At 36.9% G+C, this 16273-nt stretch overlaps 2 protein-coding genes across 4 annotated transcripts in view; one reads left to right on the forward strand and one right to left on the reverse strand.

Annotated features, from left to right (window-relative positions):
* gpr158a (G protein-coupled receptor 158a) overlaps window positions 1-16273 on the reverse strand; it is a 106304-nt gene that overhangs the window by 7078 nt on the left and 82953 nt on the right. For both annotated transcript variants that reach the window (XM_084103577.1, XM_084103576.1), the window contains exons 6-8: window positions 8839-8948; window positions 4616-4854; window positions 2409-2547 (exon numbers count right to left, since the gene is read on the reverse strand). In XM_084103577.1, the coding sequence (XP_083959703.1) occupies window positions 2409-2547; window positions 4616-4854; window positions 8839-8948 (488 nt within the window). The remainder of the gene's footprint in view (window positions 1-2408; window positions 2548-4615; window positions 4855-8838; window positions 8949-16273) is intronic.
* On the forward strand, window positions 11845-15597 carry LOC311074981 (uncharacterized protein). 2 transcript variants are annotated; one of them, XM_084102032.1, is made up of 6 exons: window positions 11845-11967; window positions 13740-13812; window positions 13910-14058; window positions 14193-14295; window positions 14479-14561; window positions 14823-14925. In XM_084102032.1, exons 3-6 carry the CDS (start codon window positions 13975-13977, stop codon window positions 14859-14861), a joined length of 309 nt encoding a protein of 102 aa, XP_083958158.1. In that variant the 5' UTR covers window positions 11845-11967; window positions 13740-13812; window positions 13910-13974; the 3' UTR covers window positions 14862-14925. The 2 variants fall into 2 exon arrangements, 1 of the variants encoding a protein (XP_083958158.1); XR_014604415.1 differs by lacking the exon at window positions 14479-14561 and having other exon boundaries at window positions 14823-15597.

Here is a 16273-nt window from a genome sequence, read left to right on the forward strand (position 1 = left end):
ATTAAATCTTTATGAACAACAATTTGGCTTGCATTTACAATGCTGTGAAAACAGGGTGTGCAGCCCTACTGTAATTCCTGCGCCCATGAGAAATGCTCAAAAGTTAACTCTGACTGCTGATTAGCATGTAGCTAAGCTAACACGTCAGTACTCTATATCCTATGATTCTCTTAGTTGAAAACTTGAAATAATATTTCAGCGAGATGCATCTGTTTCGTACCACTACTGTTTCTACTTTTTTACTGAATAAAAAGAGATTTATTGTCACTATTTCCTTCAGCTTTGTCTGCCATCTTTGGATGAAAACAACTGAAATTTGAAACTGCAATGCCCACTATGGCTCAACACGTCAGAGCATGTGCACTTCTAAGTGAGTCCTTGGCAGTCTCCAATATAGCAGGTTTATATTTAGATTTATGCTGTGTTCATCTGTGCATAGATGTTTTTTTTTTCTTCAGGTTTATCTGTGCTGGCCTGCTGGGAGACTGTCTTCACCTGGGACTATGTTTGCTGTGAAGTTGCAGCTCTGTTGCGTTCAGCTCTTTTAATCTGGTTGGAAATTGATGGTCCCTCTGAGATGACTGATACACTGAATAGAATGGACATGTCCGTACATATGAAGAAAATAAGAACCTTTAAAAAAAAAAAAAAGTTTTCCTCTTACTGTTGTTACATCACCTTCTGAGATTGCTGAGGTGAACTGTGTGTATGCTGAAAACTGTGTGTGTATGCTGAAAACACTGGCTGCCACAATACATTAATTAATGTTTATGATGAAAGGACATGGATGCTGTTACACAAGAATACAGATCCTTAACTAACACTATCCCATGGCTCTGTACTACGATTAATTACTGTAGAAACAGTGGAGAGAGCACCAAGCAATGCAACGCTTCTAAAAATCACATGACCTGCCTTTGAAGTCAACCGCCTTTATCTTGTGTAAAAGTTCAAGCTAAGTCCCTGCCTGAATGAGTGCCTCATTACCGCTGAAGTTATTCATTCACTCCACAGCCCTAAACTGATTTTTTAGAATGCAGTGGCGGTCCGTCGGACAAGGGAGGCAGATTTTCCTTAAGATGAATTAAAAATGGACATAAGAACTAAAAACTAAAACAATTATTCCAAACACGTGGTTTTACCACAGCCCGAAATGTAGAGAAGGCTGACAGCGTTTAAACAATAATATCAATAGTAAACTGACCTATCAGAATGGATATTAATTTGCACTTTATTTCAATGGTCCACTTTAGACATTCTACTAACTATAAGTATTTTTGCAACTACATGTCAACTAACTCTCATTAGAGTATTAGTAGACGGTCTGCTTAATATCTGTTAACATATATTTTTTTTATGGTCCCTTAACAGACATTCTACTGACTATAAGTAACTTTGCAACTATGTCAACTTATTCTACACCCGAAGGCTAACAGAACATCAGTTTAACAGAACATCAACTTATATTTGGATCTGTACCTCACACACAGCTATCAAATGACTTGGAAAACAGAGCACGAGTCATATGGACTACTTTTATGGTGCTCTTCCATTCTTTTGAGCTCCCATTCAAGTACCGTTCAGGCTCAACCCTGCTTAGCTTCAGTGGGAAATCAGGCAAGAGCTGCTCACAGAGGTTGACTTAAACAGTGTGTTGAGATCACAAGCATCCCAAGATAAGGACCATCTTCCAAAACACAACATATGATATGCAGCAGGGGTTTTTTTTTCAGCAGGGAGTCCATATAACAACAGCATCTGGCTTTTAGTCTAGTGTAATCAAGTGAAGGCAAGTGCGAGAGATATTGACTTAAAGGGGACCTATTATGCAAAATTTACTTTTGTATTGTTTTTGAACATAATTATGTACCCGCACTGTGTGTACACAATCGATACGCATGCAGGGCCCTATTTAACGATCTTTTTTTGTTTTTTGTTGGTCAATGGCGCAGTCTATTTCAGTTGCCTCAATGCGTGAACATGCCTGAACACAGCATTGCATTGTTGGAGCATAATTATTATTTTTTTACCAGCACGCCCATGGGCGCACAAATGGGTGCAAATGCATTTGCCATTTACACAATGTGGCGCAGGACGTGAAAATGATAACTGCGTCGGGCTGAAACTAGCAAAGAACACTTGCGTCGCGCTTGATAGGGCCCGTAGTGTGAGTACACCCTAATACTCAGAGGACGAGCCGTCTGACAACCAGCTTGTCTAAACAGCATGTTTTTGCTTTCACTAAAAAATGGTACAATAAACATGGTACAATAAATTATCTGTGGGGTATTTCGAGCTGAAACTTCGCAGACACATTCTGGGGACACCTGAGCATAATAGGTCCCCTTTAATAATGATAAGACAGGGATAGGAGGGAAAGGAGGAAGTCCTCGATGGCAGTCACTCACCTTAAAATGTGGAATATGAAAGAGAGGATGAGCTCATTGTGCACTGCGATGGCCATGTAGCGTGGCTCATGAAATGCTGAGGGGACGGTCCTCACAGCAAAACAAAGATACACACCCCACAGAAGGAACAGGAACTCAGCTGTTTGTGAGAGGTAGTAAAGAGTTAAAACCCAAATGACATACCAGTTCCCAGATCAACCAGAGAATGATGTGGATGTCAAAACCTTTCTGTTACAAACCAATATAGCGCTAGATTGAAAATACCAGAATGATAGAGAAATAGACATTCGATGAATGCAATAAAAGGCATCTAGATTGCTTGTATTCTCTGGACACTGCTTGACAGACAATTACAAATGAAGCTGTAGAAGGTAGTCCAAAGTTTTAAACTTCCCCATCCCCTATTGGCACACCCTATACAATGTCATCCAGTCAGCTGGCCTGACATCAATAAACATGTGTTCCCCCAGTGAAAATCTGTCATCATCAATGTGACGTTTACTGATCCAGGTGTTAGATTGGGCACATTCTAATTTGCCATGCTTGAGAAAAATACATCAGCATAAACATTTGTGTTGAATTCGATTCGTCACAGCCTGGCTGATGCTTCCTGTGAGCTCCGCTATATGTCTGCAATTAGTGCCAAGCCAGACTTGATTAATCACTTCCTTGGCTTGTATTTCAAACATAATGACCTGCAATGGTCTACCACGATGGCTATGTCCAGATTAGCATACTACCACATTACTCTTACAATTTAGGCAAGATGCACTTCATCTGTCAGGACTCAGTATCTACAAGAACAGATTCTAGTTTTGTCATCACTTACTGAAAACTCAAGCACAAAATACTTATAATCAAGTCATAAGATTATAATAAGTCGTTTTTGTCACATCAAAGACGATCACAGATGTTACAGATTACATACTGTCAGCAAACAGCTATTTAAAGGTTGAAAGGTTCTTTAAAAAAGAACTACACTTTAGCACACTTTTATGAAGAGTATGGAATTGCTAAGGTTTTGAGTGCTTGTTGACCCACTTTAGTAGGACTTACTGTAAGTACATCTTTAAATATTTTCACAATTACTTGTAGTGTCTTTGAAATATAGTTAAAGTGTTCTGCCGAATGTTCGCATTTATGGTAAACAAAATGATGTTGTAATATAGTACATTTAAAATATATTAAATGTAATATTGAATAACAAAATATAGTTAAAAATAATTTACATGTTTTTTAATTAGTCAAATAAGTATCCTTCTATAAAGCATTACACAAGTACACTTAAGTGCCCCTTTATTTGATATTTTATTAAATACTTTGAATATTTGAAGTGCACATTTCTATACAATTATGCACTTTTCTTTTTTCACAGGGGGTTGATTAGACAGTTTGCGTTATCCTCACACAAAGTGGCTGCAGAAAACTTGGAATATATCACATTAGTTGTTCATTAGTTGTGAAAGTGTAAATTCACTTTCATTACAACATGACATCATGACTTTGCGTAAACATACACGCCACTTTCAAGTCAAGTGGTGTGTTATTTATACGCATTTTGAGCTTTCCGCGTGTATGTCCACGCGCGTGTATGTGTACGCCGTTAAACGTCCGAGTGATTCCGCGTGTATGTGTACGCCGTTAAATGTCCGAGCGAAACGGAGGAAAATGTATATCTACATCTGGGGAGCAATATTTTTTTCCCTAGGATGGTAGGGGAACACTCATAAATGGTATTAACCCGTGTGATGGGTAGGTTTAGGGACGCGGTTGGGGTAGGTCATATATATTTATATACAGTAATGTAACGGAAAAATCAACGGCGTTGATAAACACGCTGAAAAGCGATTATGCGTGTTGATAACACGCCAAAAATGGAAATACGAATTGGCGTGTCATACATACGCCATTTCATGAGATCAGTCTGATATGGAAATGTGCAGTGTGAACATTCTACTAAACATCTGCAAAATTCATACGGGTTTAGAACAGTATGAGTTTGAATGATGCTGTAAGTTTCATTTTTCTGTAAACTGTTCCTTTAAACAGTGCCTTGAAGAGATTCTCTCTCTTTCTTTAAATAAGTATCCATTTTTGGGAACATTTCATCCAGACTCTTTGATTCTGTTTGATAATATATTCAAGCTGGTGCTCATTAAAATGCCAAATAGTCATAAAGGAAGCTCTTAGGTAACAGATTCACTCACCCACAGCAATCATGTAATCCCAGCGGTCCAGCAGACAAATGCTGAACTGCAGCCCATCAGTGGTGAAGCCCACACTGATGAGAGCGTGATGTCTGTTTGGATTCTGACAAACAGCGGAGGTCCAGGCTATTGCGAACCATAACACAATCAGCAGGATTATACACAGTAGACGTAACACTCTCCAGCTGGTCATGTAGGGGATCCGTTGGGCTGTACGTGACAGGAACACCTTGAGAACCCTGGAAAACAATGAAAACAACCATTGAATCCAGGGCCTAAAATGAACACTATATAACAGTATATGAAACGGTGTCAGTCGCCAGCTGGCTGGTAATATTTTTTAAAAGTGTTGTGAAAACATAAACAAACGTGAACGCCGCTGCGTCTCAGACAGTGCGCAAATACTGAATTGAGCTCTTTTTCACGTCTTCTTGCACTTAAACGGACAAATTCACAAAAAGTTTCAAAAATGGCCATGTTAGCGAGTATCCTAGTAAACATAGTCGGTTATGTCTTGAGTGAACATTAACAGTAGAGAAAGATGTGTACTGGTATCAGTGTATTGGATCTGCGAATTAGGTCTTAAAGTGACAGCAGCCTAATATTTCTGCTATACTGTCTGGGTTTTTAATATTAATCAACAACAAAGAACCAAGAAAATCATTCACTGCTCAAGATTAATAAGGATTAATCTACTTGAAAACTACTGTTCCTTGTCTTTAATATACTGTATATATATTTTTAAATGTATATTAGTTAGGCTAGTAGTTTGAGCTGTGGTATCAACATTGGAATAGAGAATTGTGAATTTTCACTGGTATCTACATTTTTGGTGTCATACCTGTTTTTGCAATGTTTTTTTTGCAACCTGGTTTTGCTGGTTTTTTTCATGGCCGGTAAAATTTTTTTATGACTGGTAAATTTTCTCAAGTCACCGGCCATTGGCAGGTGTGGCAAAAAAGTTAGTTTTACGCCCTGATTGTGTCATTATCACCTCAATATCGGAACTGATGTTTCTTCTAGAATGATCATTTTTATGAAGCTTGTATATTTAAGTTAGCTATAGGTGACACACCTGAATGAATGGCTCATTAAGTATGCAGGGGCATTGTCTAATCAGGTGTGAACTACTAAATATGCATGATCGTTTATGCCCCATCTGCATATTGGCTTTCCAAACTAAAAGTGTTTTGCAAAACTTAAATCAATGTATCGTTTTATGTGAATGATTAAGCAGGATGATTTTCACATCATTTTGAAGAAAAAACTCTAGGCGAGGACATCCATTAGTCAAAAGTCTTATTGACACATATTTAGTATGTGTTTTGTGGCCTTATTTCAGAAACTTTCATTTTTATTTTTTTCAATAACCATGCATAAACATTATTCTCTCAAAAATGAAAACATGTACATACATGTGGCTCACATATTATGGTAGTTCTGTTTGTGCTAAATAGAGTGTAATTTTTTTTTGCCATTGATATGTTTATAAGCAACTGAAAAAAGCACAAATGTCAGGGCATGTCAGAACATCTCAAGGACCCCAAAAACACCCCAGACTCCAGAGGGTTAAAATAGCACCTTGTGGAAATTTCTTAAAGTCTGTATTTGTAAAGCATTTTACTTCCATAATGTGGTGTAATTTCGAGTGAACATGATATTCAACAGGATTGATTGAATAAGAAATGTGGGCGTTCAAGAGGCATGGAAAGTTATTATTTAAAAAAAAGCTTGTTAAAGTGTTAAAATAACTGATAAGGTCATGAATGTGTATTACGAAAGCAAATGTAAATTTGTATTTTATTAGGCATAATAATATTTATTTTTCCGGCAACACTTTACAATAAGGTTAATTAGTTAACATTAGTTAATGTATTAACTAACATGAACTAACAATGAGCAATACATTTGTTACAGTATTTATTAATCTTTGTTAATATTAGTAACAAAATCAGCTGTTCATTGTTTGTTCATGTTACTTCACTGTGCATGAACTAATGTTAACGAATAAAACATTTGATGTATTAGTAAATGTTGAAATAAACAAACTAAGATTAATAAATGCTGTAGAAGTATTGTTCATTCTTAGTTCATGTTAACTAATGAACCTTATTGTAAAGTGTTACCATTCTTTCTTTCAAAGTCAAATCAATCAAACGTATACATTTATGTCACCCTGATAAAGTGTTGTCTATGCCCCACAATGTCTAGTAAAAAAAAAAGTAAAAAAAAGAAAAATTAAGAAATGTGTTCATTTTCACCCCAGTGAAGTATCATCCCATTTCTGTCCAGGTCCAAAGAGAAGCCATTCCTTTCTGATGCCTTAAATACGAATGCCATTAGGCCATTTCCAGTGCATAACATACTGTCAAGCCCACATTATCTTCTGTAAATGTTCCTAAAGATCCTCTACATATCCTCCTTCATCCCATTCTTCCGGAGGCCAGACCCTCAGACTGTCCACAGTTCATTTTCTACTTTTGTTGTCCAAACCATTCAATAAAATGTAACACACTGTGGTCATATTGTCCTAAGTACCTCCTGTTATGGTTTCCCCAACAAAACATTTAGCTGTGCAGCTTAACGATGTAGTCAATCTTTTTTTTAAACGTACTTTACCCCTGATGAACTAGCCGTGGAACATGCAGCTCTGACACTTTATAGGACGTTTACTTTAATGGAAAATTAGGGATAATACAAACATTAACTGTGCTTAAAAGGGTATCACAATTAAATCAGGAGAGGCTAATGCTGCAAGGTCATACAGGAAATGAAGTCCATATAAGAGTAAGAAAAAGTGCATTAGAGGACCGCTCTAGATATGCTGCCATTCTTTATAGCATCTTAAGTCTTTATGGAATAATAGTCTGTATTGAATCTGAACTTTTTATGAAATATAATAGTGATGACAAAGCTAAAGTATAATGTTTATTTAATGACTAAAATCAAGAGAACAAGCAATACATGCTTCTAGATATCTCATGTACCCTTGTGAAAAAGTACACTTTAGCACACTTTTAAAAGGAGTACTTATCACAGAAATGATAAACTTTAAAGTGCCCAATCATGCTTTTTCGAATAATACCTTTCATGTAGTTTGTAATACAGCTGTTTGTGAATGTTAAAGGTCTGCAAAGGTTTAAAGATCAAAATGCACTACAAATAAAGTTATTGTTTCCTAAAAGAAAGAGTCGCCTTTAGCAAATTCAGTCTCACTTTCTGTTACAAACCTACATAACATGTAAAACATTTGCATAATGTCAGCCTATGGTCTTCATTGGCTGCCCGTGGACAATGTCTACTTTGCCCCGCCTTCAAACCCTGAAGTTGTAGCTGAAGCCTGGAAGAATTTAGTGTTGTCGACATGGTGAGAAGATGCTATTTTCTGAGCTGCAAATCCACTTTGCATGCACTTTCAAAGGATGAGGACTCGAATTGATATGGTAAAACCGACACCATCGTTACAGATAATATCACTGTGTGTACATGTGCTGAGGAGCTGAAAATTCAGATAGGGTAATAGGCATTTGGTTTCCAATTCGCGCTGTAAGCGGTAGACCAATCACAACAGACTGGGCCGTCTGACCAATCAGAGCAGAGCAGGCTCGTGCAAAGGAGGAGTTTAGACAGACTGAATCTTCAAACTAACCATTTTCAGACTCTATGAAAAATGAGCTGATTTGAAATGTATATTATGAGAAAATGTAATTTTTATTTTGGTTTAGCACTAATTGAAGCCCATGAGGAACAGATGAATTCTAGCTAACTGTTCAGTCTCTTTCGCCCAGCCTTTGACTCTTTCGCCCACTATGCAATCTGCTACCTAAAACATATCCAGCCTTATTGTTTTTTTCAGCGTTGATTCTGAAATGGCAAAGATCTCAGCAGGTTCCACCTCATCTGCCATATTAGGAAAGTACAAGTTGTGACATTTAATAACATTGTGGTCCGTGAATCATCCAGAATGTGTGTGTGCACTATTGTGTGTATAGGTGTGTGTGTGTGTGAGTGTGTGTGTTTGTCTGGCGCAGCGTATCTATTTCTCAGAAGCATCAATCTCAAAACTCTCAGAGATTACAATGTGTCATTCTCCGCTCACAGACTGTAAGTCGTTCTCAATATCTCATTCTAGCCATTCCTAGGATTAAGATTGGTATCAATCAAGATAATTATTACTAAAACTGTGACCAAAATAATAACAACACTGCAAGTTCTACGGGTACCTGAAGAGTTTGAGGGTGACCGTTCCATAGACCGTGGCAAACCCGAGCAGACGAACCCATCGCAGCAGGATACAGCGGAAAACACTCGGCTGGAAGTACAGAATCACCACCTGGAAAACAATAAGCAAGCACTCAAATGGAATATGCATTTATTTTAATAACTAGGTGTCTATTTATTCAGACGAGAAGGAAATGTTTGCTACAAGATCCCTGCTGTTTTGTCCTTGACTGATGGTTAAAGGATAAAAAAGTAAATTAAAGTTCAATATCTGAAGGTAAAATGTGTAATTTCAGAATTGCTAGAAGCACAAAATGGAACTGAAAAAAGAAAACATAAATTTCGGTCACATTTTATGGTCCAATTCTCACTATTAACTAACTATTAACTACGACTTTTCCCTCAATAAACTCCTAATTACTGCTTATTAATGGTTAGTAAGTTGTTAAGTTTAGGTATTGGGTAAGAATAAGGCATGTGTCGTCAATGTTGGTGCTAAGTGGTTGTTATGCTAATTCTCCACTGTGTTCTCTTTGATTATTAAAAGAGGTTTCATTTTGACCTCTCCTTTGTCGTGCGCTTCCTTGATACAGCCACAATCGTGACAATTAGTTTATTCATTTATATTAAATGCAATTACTGTCAGGTTTGTGGGTAAGGAATGAAGCGAGGACTCAATTGCAGGAAGTCTTTATTCATCAAAAAATAAAACAAAACAGACAACAAAAACTACCCCGAGGGGGAAAACAAGACAGACTTGACTAACTAGACTTGACTTGACTTGACTTAACTTGACTTGACTTGAAGCACACAGCAGAGAAACACAGTGTGCATACGACGACGAACCAGCACAGGACTGCAAACACAGGGAGAATAAATAGGGAGCAAACAAGGCAGGTAACGAGGGAGGACAGGTGACAAACACGCGGAGCATGGATGTCTGAATCCCGACAGAGAACCGAAAACCAAACTAGACCGACGTGCCGGGATCCAAACACCATGCCCGCACACATAACGAGGCACGTAGGCTCGAGCACGCTCGTAACCGTGCACTCAGACAAAGACGAGACAAAACTGGGAGTGTCAGAGCTCTGTCACAAAACCAAGAATTGAACTAGACAAAACCCTGACAATTACTTGATCTTAAACGTGCTTTATTTCACCCACTAAATGACTTTACCTGTGTACTTTAGTAAAAAATATTATAAAAACATTATAATTTAAAATATAGGCTACTTTAAAGTAAAACATTTCATTTCACATTAAAAGTCAAATGCAAATTATTGCAAAGCGCGCTTTTTGAAAGTGTGTTAAGAAACAGTCATGAATGTGTACTCTAAGTTTTTTAAAAATATACTTTTAAGATTTGAAGTATACAAGTGCACACTCAACACAATTAAGTGCACTTTATCAGAAGGGGGATATTTTTAGCAACTAACAGCTTACATTTTTTGCGCCTACAAAACCATCAACCCCATCCTCAAAATTACATGATTTTTTTTTTTTTTGGTGCACTTACTGTCTACCAGACATTCTGATAAAAGAATACCGTAACTGAATAATCACAATCACGCATTACAAAGACCGGTTTAATGTGTTGGAATAGAATAAAGTATTTTAACTATTCAATCAAATTAATTACATGTGCTGATTAAATAATTGCTATTATCAACATATTTCTATTTGCTGAAAAAAAAGCCCAAAATTAAGATAATGAAAATACATCATTGTGGCAGACGAAACACTGTTGTGACTGTTGTGTCACATCTCGCGTCATGAGTGCCACATTTTTAAGATGCTGTAGAACAGTCTTGAGACTACTGCATTGTGTTCAATTCTGTTATGCTTTGTCAATTTTTATAGCGGTATTTTTTCAATTAAATTATTTTATTTTAAAACATATTTACTGTTCAATTTGTGCAAGGAACCAATGGATTACTAACATCCTGTCAACAGCTTGTTTTGTTTTTTCTGGGGACACATGAAAGTGCATAAATCAGAAATTCGCTTTTCATTTCTCTGCTCATCACTTACATCAAGCCTTCAACCTATAAAAAAATACAAATAATCTCTTTGATGTGACTGTGATGTGCGCTTCCATTGATCTATACATCCATCATACTTATCTGCCACCGTTCTCCAAACAAACCCGTCAGATGTCAAGGAATCTAACAGAGAATTCCAGCACATCACAGCACTTCCGTTGCATCCACAGAGAGAAAGAGAGAGAGACACTAAAGGTGAACTGTAATTGAAGCAGAATCTCACAGCTGTGCCTCCAGAAACCCCCCTCTGTCCCCCGCGCGCTGGCCTCCGCTCAATCTCTCTATGTGCAAACAGCGATGCGACGACGCTCTGTGTAATCTATTAACAACAGTCTGCTCACTTCTCAGGAAGCTCTATTATTAAATTGATTATGGAAAAATGATTCAGAGCAGATTAATTGCTCCAGCACAGACTCTTCTGTCATAATTAAGTTGAGAAAAACTGATGACAGAGTCTAAGATACATCCGTATGGGGCTCATGCAGACCCCCACAGCTCCCTCACACATGAGATGACACTAATCTTAAAGGATGGCATGAGCAAATAGTGAAGTTGTACATCATCATATATGTATTTCTGCTATTTAAAGGGGTCATGAACTGGCTTTTTTAATTTTTTAATATTGATGTCTGAGGTCAACTTATGACGTTCGCTTGGTTTTTACATTCAAAAACATCAAAATGAAAAAGTAATAGGCTATTTTCTACCCTGGTTTTGAGCCTAGCTCCTGAAACGCTCGGTTTTTATGGGCGTGCCGCATTGAAGACTTGGAAGTAAACACCCACTGCTATGACTGCACTGTAAAAAATCCAACTTGCAAATTGTTTACTCACCTTAAGATTATAAGTTGAGTGGGCAAATGTTTGAGCGCAATGTTGAGTTAACTTATAAAAACTATTTAACTGCATGTTTACTACTATTTGTCCAATGAACACAAAAAAATAAGTTGAGAAAACTTAATGTTTTGATTTCTGTGCTGGAACGTTTAACTTCCCACCATCGCGCATGCGCAGTCTGTCTCTATGTACGTTACACGGGGTTTCCTCCTTCAACCACGCTATCGAAGGGACTGGATTCATCTCTGAGGTAAGTTTTATTTTGCTTTATGAATGAAAATAAGCTACATTGATTGCAGACATATGTTGGTAAAATATAGTATTATGTTAAAAGATATTTTCTGTGGAGACGATAAGTGTCTATTGTTAGAGATTATCCGCGTAGCACATGGTTAACTTACTTAACTATTGACACCTAGACTAACGTTAAAGTGAGGAAACATGCTTGAATGAGAAAAGACAAGAACGTGCACGAAGTTTAAAATGTTAAGCGCAGTAAGTCGTTAAAAAAGACTCAAATCTGGTGCTTGCGCTGATTGAGACAGAAGAGAGCTGTTTATCTCAGACAGAATGTGAGTGCGAATTCAGTTATCTTTCACGGCTTATTGCTAATTAATAGTGAAATAACGTTACACACAATTATTTAAAAAAACCCACTGTGTGTGTAGTATTCATGTAAATACAGTCGGCTATGTCTTAAGTGAACAAACAATGTTGTAAAATCCAGATGTTTCAGTATTAAATCTGTGCAATAGCTCTTAAAGTGACAGTAGTCTATTCGATTTAAATTCAATTTCAAGTTTATTTGTTATATAGGCCTATATACAAATGTCAGTGACAATTTGTACATGCTTAGGTTGAGGCTCAGGCATTCTACAGTAGTGCAATATAATTCAATATAATACAATTTAGAGGGGAAAAAATATAGGCCTATATATGCAAAACAAATGTTATGTTAAAAATACGCATGTTTGCTTTGTATATTAAATAATGTTTAAAGTGAAAATATGTTATCTGCCGCTGTCAGTGTCCTTCAATCAATGAAAGACAAAATCGCTCACTGCTCTTTAATAACTTTTGTATTTTTAAGGAAAAAATGAATTTATTTTTTTTCACATTTGATTATTCCATTTCTGTAGTATTTTTACTATATGTAAATTAACTAGTGATGCTCCGATCAGCATTTTTGGGGCCGATCACCGATTACCGATCACCAAAATCATGATCTGCCGATTGCCGATCACTGCCGATCACAGAATGGAAATATGCTAGAGTCAAGAAAATCTTGAAGAACCACCAATATTTATTTAATTGTAGTTAGAAAACAAGATAACATAAGGCTACTGTAGGCCACCTTTTCCAAATAAGGCACAGTATAATTTTTCAAAACAAAGAGGGGTCAGGCAGACTACAATGGATGTAGTTGAGGAACTAACTACATCAGATCCAAAAAATAAAATAATGACAATGACATTTGAGGTTATTAAAACAGTAAGTCCCGCCCCTCGACTGCCAAAAATAAAAGTGTTTGAGCGAGCAAAATCAGCAGGCGAGAGGAGATCAAGCGCGAGTGTGTGGGGAATGATCATGCGCGCGCGCGAGGGCAGAGATGTCATGCGCCCGCGCAGGGTTTGAATGAGCTCGCGAGTTCCCGTTTCCTCGCGCGTAGATCTGTTATCCTCTCGCGAATGTCATTTACCGCGCGCGCCAGCATCAGTTGTGCGCTCGTTTATAATTGCCATTGAATTGCCGTCATAGGAGAACTCATTTTGCCACTGTTAAGCAAGCTCTGCTCTGCTGTTGTGTTGTCGCGCATGCGGAAAAGTTGCGCGAGTTATTTACGTCACATGATCGGCTTTTTTGATCGGCGCTTTTGGGGGTTGCCGATCAAGCTATTTTTTGCCAATATCGGCCGATCATGATCGGCGGCCGATCAATCGGAGCATCACTAAAATTAACCTACTGTAACTGTTTTTTTTAGTTTAATATGAATCTTTGTTATGTTGTATTTGTCCCTTTTAGACTAAAGAACATCAGTACAGCAACAAGAACCTCTGATGTGCTAAAACAGTGGCCTTTGTTTTTGAAAGATCAGGTGAGTTTATCATTTTTAGTTAGTAGAACTGAATTAACGTGTAGGCCTACACTTAATTCTTACTGTTTTAACAATGTTTTTTTTTTTTTTTTTTCAGGGTCTGTGCTGAGTATTACAGGTTTACACAAACTAATCAGAAGAGCACCTTTTTCTCTTAGTTAGATGAATACACATCTAATTGTACAAAACAAGTGGTGGAGCGTATACGATGAGATGAAGATCCTCCTAGACCAACTTAATCATCAGGTAATTATTTTGCATGTGGTCATATCTCTCTGGTTAAAGGCTGAATTTTGCCATCTCCTTTTCAAGGTAATTCCCATGCTTCTCTTTGGATATAACATGCATAGCTTGTTCCATATTTGTTTTCTGTCTTTCAGACACAGAAACTACAATGTGCTTGGTCAAAGAAAGGCTACAACTCTCAGAGCTCTACCTTTGTTTATGAGGGAAAAGTCAGGAAACATCCTGAAGACTTGCCTGGTAAGAAGATGTGTGTCACCAGCATATACACTCACACTTGATATAATTTCACCTGTTCACCAGATCCCCATGACGTTGTGCCACGTGTAACTATATTAAAGGAATAGTTCACCCAAAAATGAAAATTAGCCCATGATTTACTCACCCTGAAGTCATTAGGTGTATATGGCATTCTTTTTTCAGACAAATACATTTGGAGTTATATTAAAACGATTCCTGGCTCTTCCAAGCTTTATAAGGGCAGTGATATAGTGGCAGACTTGAGGGTGAGTAAATCATGGGCTAATTTTCATTTTTGGGTAAACTATCCCTTTAATACTGCATGGCATCTAACAGCACAGGTGCAGGAAATTGGGAGATGTATTCTGTTTATCAGTTTTAGTTCTATGGCTGAATTTGAACAAGCTTAAAAACATGACCACCTTTACTTTTCAAGTGAAGGTACATGAGCACATGTTTAGGGTCACTCTGTGGTGTAACGTAATTCAAAATAAAAAAAAGTTATGTCAATTTATTTTCTACTGCAGGACACAGAGCCAGAAGACATTCACAAGGGGAGAAGATGAGGATCTTAACTATCGTTGAAGATGATGTTGCAACTGTTCCACTCCAACCCAATTATAAGGTGCCTCTCTGTAGTACTATAGATACTATGGGCTAGATAATGTGCAAGAACTTTGCCACAGCTGTTACTCTCATCTTTGGCTTGATTTATACCCTCAATGTGAACTGTCCTAAACAATTAAAATACATAAAATACACTTTTGACTAAATTAAAAATTGTTTATTGGTCTTGACTTAAAGTGCTCAGCAAGAGTCCGGTCCTTCAAAAAATTATTGTTCAAGTAGCTGCAATCCATATGGATAATTGTAAGATTGAGCATTTATTTGTTCCAGTTTGTACTCTTATTTAGTGCATAGTCTTTTAATGGCTTCATTTCTTCTCTAGAACATAAAGATATAAATGTAAGCCATGTTTTATATAAATGTAACACATATGATTTAATCCATGTCTTCTGAATACAATCGGATATCAAGATTTAAAAAGAATTGTTAGTTTATTGTTTCTCCCAAAACTGTATTACTTCAGAAAATACAAATTACAGCTGCATGTCTTTGTGTCTTGCACAGAAGAAAATAAGTCCTATGAGTTTGAGACAGAAAAAAGTAAATAATTATGATTTTGGGGTAATATATTCCTTTGAATAAAAAAAGAAAATTCTTGTCATGATGACAGCTAATTGAAATGACATTTTTATTTGCCTTCAACATGCTTCTGAATAAATGTTTTGTTAACATTGACTCACTGTTTTCAGTTTTTGACTTGGGCAAAGTTATTGTAGTTTCCAGTCTTAACATATTATTACTTAGTACCAATTTCCTTTAGGATTTTTTTGTTCACTCAACTTCAGACATTCAGACAATTTTTTTTTAATTGGCTCAACTTAAAAAGGTTTGTTAAAAAATAGTTGCACCTCTCCAGAAAACTAACAATCTTAAGTTAACCCAATAAAAAAAAAATTGTAAGACTTACAACTTAATTTCAGTCAGTCTAACTGTTATTTACAAAAGTTGAGTAAACAAGAAAAAGCTGAAGGAAATTGGTACTAAGTTTTTTGTTGTTGTACTGGCTTAAATTTTTTTACAGTGTGGATAACAGTTTTGCATATTATAATGAGTTTCATGTAATGCGCGAATCGGTGGGCGGGGCTAAACAGGCAGTGTTGAAGTAGGCGTTGATCTTCTTCTGCGGAGGCGGTGTTTGATACCCTTTGACGTCATAGATCCCCACTTTGAAAAACCTGTCGTTTGCTGAGCCTGGTGTCAATAACAGCTTTTATTGGACTAACAAGGACGTTTTCAGTTCTGAAACTTACAGGATATTCTTATAGTATGATGACCTCTTATATGTCAAAAGCTCAAGGAAAATTTGATTTCTCAGTTCATCACCCCTTTAAATTCAACATGAGAAGCAGTT

The sequence above is a fragment of the Abramis brama genome (assembly GCF_963993115.1).
Source record: "Abramis brama genome assembly, chromosome: 24".
NCBI lineage: Eukaryota > Metazoa > Chordata > Actinopteri > Cypriniformes > Leuciscidae > Abramis > Abramis brama.

What these genes read in the sequence shown, in the direction of transcription:
- LOC311074981 (XM_084102032.1), top strand. Translation starts at nt 13,975, where the DNA reads ATGAATACACATCTAATTGTACAAAACAAGTGGTGGAGCGTATACGAT. An exon ending in ACATCCTGAAGACTTGCCTG is followed by an intron (nt 14,296 to 14,478) that starts GTAAGAAGATGT and finishes TTCTTTTTTCAG; the next exon opens with ACAAATACATTTGGAGTTAT. An exon ending in ATATAGTGGCAGACTTGAGG is followed by an intron (nt 14,562 to 14,822) that starts GTGAGTAAATCA and finishes TTTCTACTGCAG; the next exon opens with GACACAGAGCCAGAAGACAT.